Below are 6,000 nucleotides of genomic sequence, written 5' to 3'. Positions count from 1 at the left end.
ATTATTCTATGTAATCATTCTCTTTTTTCTTGTTTCTACTCCATTCACTCGAAGACATGGAGGATGGGGTTGCGATTCATTTTCAACTATTGTACCTAATAATTGACAATTCTTAAATAGTATAGGAAAAGTTGGAAACCTACACCTTAACACAACCACTCATTCATTGATGGTAGTGGAGTACAACATGTGAATAACAGTGCTGTCGGAAGACTTAATAATCTTTATTGGTTGTTGACGAAAAAGTTCAAACTTAATTCAAAAATTACCTTATTAACATTATTTCCATTGCACTGCACCTAGTCAAAGGCATAAGCTTCACTTCAAATCTCACAGTTTCATTCATCCTCTCTCTTCCCTATTGTTATCATGGCAGCAGAAATGGTTACCGGTGTTCTTGTTTCTACTTTTCTCCGGAGGACAATCGACACTTTGGCTTCTCGACTTTACGACATATTTCATCAAGAAAACCACAAGAAGCAACTCAGCAACTTGAAGATGAAGCTGCTAGCCATTGATGTTGTGGCGTTTGAAGCAGAACAAAAGCAGTTCACAGATCCACAAGTCAGAGATTGGCTCCTCAGGGCCAAAGATGTTGTGATTGATGCAGAAGATCTCTTGGATGAGATAGATTATGAACTCTCCAAAACCCAAGTGGAAGCTGAGTCTCAGAGTGCATCTAAGAAGGTGTGGAATTCCCTCGACTCTTCTTTCTTTGAAATTGAATTTGATTCCATGAGGGAAAAAGTCATTGAGGACCTAGAAGAACTTGCAATCGAAAGCGATCTTCTAGGTTTGAAAAAGGGTGGTGGTGTTGGGGTTGGATCAGGATCCGGTAGTAAATTAACACATACATCTTTGCCAAATGACAGAGTTATCTTTGGCAGAGATGATGACAAAGAATTTGTCCTTAACTGGCTCACATCGGACACTCACAACAACCTATCTATACTTTCTATTGTGGGCATGGGTGGGATGGGTAAGACCTCTCTTGCCCAACATGTATTCAACGACCCAAGGCTTCAAGAAGCTAACTTTCATACTAAAGTTTGGGTCAGTGTTCCACAGGAATTTGATGTTCTCAAAGTATCAAGAGCAATTCTTGACACAATAACTGGTTCCACTGATCATACTATACAGCATGAAGTAATTCAGAAAAGACTGAAAGAAGAACTTATGGGAAAGAAATTTCTTCTCGTTTTGGATGATGTTTGGAACGAAAGACCATCTAAATGGGAAGATGTGCAGAAGCCTCTAGTTTTCGGATGCCAAGGCAGTAGAATTATTGTCACTACACGGAGTGAGAAAGTTGCTGTTGCCATGCGATCAGAAAAGCGCCTCTTGCAGGTATTAAAAAAAGATTATTGTTGGGACTTGTTCGCAAAGCATGCATTCGAAAATGCTAATCCGCAACCAGACTCAGAATTCATAGAGATTGGTAAGAAGATAGTTGAAAAATGTAATGGACTTCCTTTAGCCTTAAAAACTATGGGAAGTCTATTACACAATAAATCATCCCTTTCGGAATGGAAAAGTATTATGAAGAGTGAGATATGGGATTTTTCAGAAAATGAAAGTGATATACTCCCTGCTTTAAGACTGAGCTATTTCCACCTTCCTTCTCATCTGAAGAAATGCTTTGCTTTTTGTGCCTTATTTCCCAAAGGTTATTGGTTTGACAAGGAGTGGTTAATTCAATTGTGGATGGCTGAAAATTTCCTAGAAAACCCTCTACAGAAAAAGAGTCCTAAAGAAGTTGGTGAAGAATATTGCAATGATCTATTATCTTGGTCCTTCTTTCAACAAGATTCAAGATTTGGAGGGGAAAAGTGTTTTATCATGCATGACCTTCTAAATGATTTGGCAAAATACGTCTGTGAAGACATATGCATAAGGTTAGGAGTTGATGAACCAAAAGGTATACCCAAAACAACCCGTCATTGTTCATTTTCAGGCTCAGGTTTTGATGGGTTTGGGAGTTCGATTGATACTCAAAAGTTGCATACATTTACTCGAACAAATCGGGATTGGCGTTGGGATTGGCGTTGGGATTGCAAGATGTCCATAAATGACCTGTTCTCCAGATTTAAGTTAATACGTGTGTTATCTTTGTGTAATTGTCGTAGCCTTACGGAGTTGCCTAAATCTGTAGGAAATCTTAAGCATCTTCGTTCATTAGATCTATCCCATACTGCAATAGAAAAACTACCTGACTCAATAAGTTTACTCTACAAGTTGCAAATACTGCAGCTGAACTATTGTGAAGAATTAAAGGAGCTTCCCTCATGTTTACATGAACTCAACAACTTGCGTCGTCTTGAATTAGTAGGTACTGGAGTTGAAAATGTGATAGCATATCTGGCAAAGTTGAAGAATCTTCAAGTAACGATGGATTCATTTCAAGTTGAAAAAAGTAAGGAAATCTATTTTCAGCAATTAGGAGAACTCGATCTTCATGGAAGTCTAACAATTGATGATCTGCAGAATATTGAGAATCCCTCGTATGCATTAGAAGTTGATTTGAAGAACAAACCACACCTTGTGGAACTACGGTTAGAATGGAATTTCATTGGCAGCTCCTCTGTTGATTCAGAAAAAGCTGAGGATGTAATTGAGAACCTACGTCCTTCAAAATATTTGAAGACGTTGTCAATAAGGAACTATACTGGTAAACAATTTCCGGATTGGTTACTTCATAATTCATTACCGAATCTGGTGTCCTTAGAATTGGAGGGATGTGAATCTTGCCAACGTTTACCTCCGCTTGGACTTTTTCTATTTCTCAAGCACTTGAGCATTGCAAAACTTGATGGGATAATGAGTATTGGTGCTGATTTTCATGGGAACAACTCTTCTTCGTTTAAATCCCTTGAAACATTGGATTTCTCCCATATGAGGCAATGGGAAAAGTGGGACTGCCAAGCTGTGACAGGTGCTTTTCCATGTCTACGAGATTTTTCAATACAAAATTGTCCCAAGCTGAAAGGACACTTGCCAAAGTTTGTTGTTTTAGAATCTCTAAAAGTGATTCACTGCGAACAACTTGAAGCTTTGATTGTCAGTGCTGTAAGAGTTGAAGAGTTGTCCATTTGTTCACATCGGGAGTCAATAAGTGATGACTGTGTCTCTCTAAGGATCTTTCCACTTGATTTCTTCCCAACAACACTCGAGATTCTTCAACTCAGTGGATTTCCTAATCTACAGACGATTTCACAGAATCATGTTCACAATCATCTCTTGCATCTGAAAATACAAGAGTGTCCTAAATTGGAATCATTGCCTGCAAACATGCATATGCTGCTTCCATCTCTCTCATCGCTAGAGATAGAAGAGTGTCCAAGACTTGAGGAGTCGTTCTCTGAAGGAGGTTTGCCATTAAATCTAAAACACATCACACTGATTAATTGCTTTAGACTTGTTGGCTCACTCAAAAGAGCTTTAGGAGACAGTCCTTCGTTGAGAAGTTTAGCGGTTGAAAAAGTAGAGGCGGAATGTTTTCCTGATGAAGGTTTGCTTCCACTCTGTCTTTCTGTACTAATAATAATAGATTGTCAAAATCTAAAAAAACTGAACTACAAGGGTCTCTTAGAACTCTCATCTCTTCGATTTCTGTGGCTTGGTAAATGTCCCAACCTCCAATGCTTACCAGAGGAGGGTCTTCCCAAATCAATTTCATATCTTGTTATAAACGGATGTCCTTTGCTGGAACAGCGATGCAACAAAGAAGGAGGCGAAGACTGGGAAAAGATTTCTGACATTCGAGATGTATATATAAATGGTAAGAAATTTGTTTAATTATGTTTAATGGTAGGGATAGTTTAATAGTGGTGTATGAACTACTTTTCCTGTTGGTAGTCCTTTCATGTAACAAATTACACTTCCATGAAATTTTTTTAACACTATAATTATGAAGCCTCTATTTCTTTATTCATTATTAGGTTTAGAACAAATTCTGATATAGCAGATCTATTTACTGTAAACTTAAAGTCTGTCTATCACTTTTATTTTAAACACTTAATTAAATGCAATAATGCTAAAGCCTAAATATATTTTAAGTTTCTAATATTATTTTTGTAAATGAAAGACATAATAAATTATTAAAATAAATTTAACTCCTTGAAAAAAAAAATTGTATTTTTTTAACACTACGTTGTGTCTTTAGACATATTTTTGAAATATTTTTATACTTTTAATTTTTTACCTTATTGTTATCATAAAGTCTATATGTTTTTTTTCTGTAATGGCATATAATAATAGAAGTGATTTAATGTATGCGATTATTCAAGAGATTTTTGTGAAAGATGTTTATGGTACAATTTAGATATTACTTTTGTCTTTTAAATTATATAATTTAGAAGACATTTTTTATTTTTAATTGACAGTCCGAAAATATCAAAATTTTAAAAAGTATTATTTTGAAAATAATAATAATATAATAAATTAGATTGCTATATTATAATTTTTTATAAAAACTTAATTATAAAATGAAAAATAAATTACTTTTGCAATTTTATTGTAAATAACTTTTTTTTATTTTACAAGTAATTATTTTTGTTTATAAAATAATCATTTTAAAGGTGAAAAAAATAAATTTTATGATGATTTATTATGAAAACAGATACATTATAAGTAAAGAAACGATATTTTCTGTAAATAAAAGGAAAACTTCTTATGGTATGACTGATAAAAAGAAATCTATCATATATAGTTCTTCAATTTTTTGGAATTGTAAATTTGTTTGGTTGTTCTTTTGAGTAATTTGAACTGATGCTAAATCACGTTTCATTGGTCCTTTTTCCACGTTTGTTCTCTGTGGCTTCATTCGAGCTAAGCTTCGTTTGCTTTTGTTTTACCTTCTGATATATTATTGTAATCCATTATGGCTTAGGATGATATGACTTTTTTTTATGAGTAAATGTAAAATACTTTGTCTTTTCCAATTAATTATTAAGAGCGTTCGCAACTTAGACGTTCCAATGGCATTACGCATTTTTATTTGTAAGTTGGCTGATTGTGGCTAATTGTGATTTTATCCAGATTTGTTTTACAATCATTTTTAGTGAATTACGTTTTTAAATAAAGCACTTGGTTGCATTTTTCATTTATCATACGTACAACTTCTTTTCATGGCTGATGTAGCAGCATCACTGCCTGTGATATAACTATTGGGTATCAATTATACAGCATAAGCACACACAACTTAAATAGAGAAGAGAAAATACTGACAATAGGCAAAAAAGAAATTTTATACTGGTGGAAGAAATTTACAATACCTCTCTTTCTATACAAAACTTCTCAAAATTATGAGAATATAAGAAATGAGAGAACAAAGGAGAGAATGGGATGTTTAACAAAGGGGGCAAGGGGTTTCTTTTATAGCCACCAAGTCATACCCCTTTACAAGTTCCCACCAATGTAGGACTTCATTCCTCACAATCTCCCACTTGAAGATTTTGATGAAACTAATCAAATCTTCACATCATCTTTGCCTTCGTGTTGCTTGTTCTTTCGATAAACTTCAGTAAAATCGAATTTACATAAATCTGCCAATAACCTTTGACACTAAATTCTGATTCTCCAAAACACAATGCAACACCTGATCAATATTTTATTGCTCTCCACCTAAACCTACCCCGAACATACTAACCACTCTCACTGCTTGTGCAATGTCTGGTATTGTACGCATCATAGCAATTATAAGGTTGTCCACCATCGATGCATATAGTACTCGAGACTTCTCCATCCTCTCCGCTTCACTGCTAGGACTCAGACTTGAGGATAATTGATAGGAGATGGGGTAAAATTGGCTTCCACTCTTGCATGTTGAAGCGTCGCAAGACTTTCAGTAAGTTTTACTTCTGAGAAAGCCAAATCTTCTTATCTTTTTCTATCTCGGTGAATTTGCATCCCTAAAATCTTGTTTACCGATTCCAAGTCTTTTAATATCAAACTCCCTAGCCAATTGTGCCTTCAGTTCTTGGATTAGAGCTTTGTTGGGGC

The 6,000-nt window shown here is 35.0% G+C and overlaps 1 protein-coding gene across 1 annotated transcript; it reads left to right on the top strand.

Moving 5' to 3' along the window:
• The first annotated feature begins 205 nt into the window (after positions 1-205).
• Positions 206-3,927, top strand: LOC148202626 (putative disease resistance RPP13-like protein 1). The gene has a single exon (XM_088110482.1). The coding sequence runs from the start codon at positions 370-372 to the stop codon at positions 3,793-3,795; it is 3,426 nt and encodes a 1,141-aa protein (XP_087966608.1). The 5' UTR covers positions 206-369; the 3' UTR covers positions 3,796-3,927.
• Positions 3,928-6,000: the final 2,073 nt, after the last annotated feature.

This window comes from Vigna umbellata, chromosome 3 (genome assembly GCF_029865625.1).
Source record: "Vigna umbellata cultivar VRB3 chromosome 3, Vumbellata_1.0, whole genome shotgun sequence".
NCBI lineage: Eukaryota > Viridiplantae > Streptophyta > Magnoliopsida > Fabales > Fabaceae > Vigna > Vigna umbellata.
Note: the sequence above shows the minus strand (reverse complement) of the source record. Positions and strands in the feature narration are given on the sequence as shown.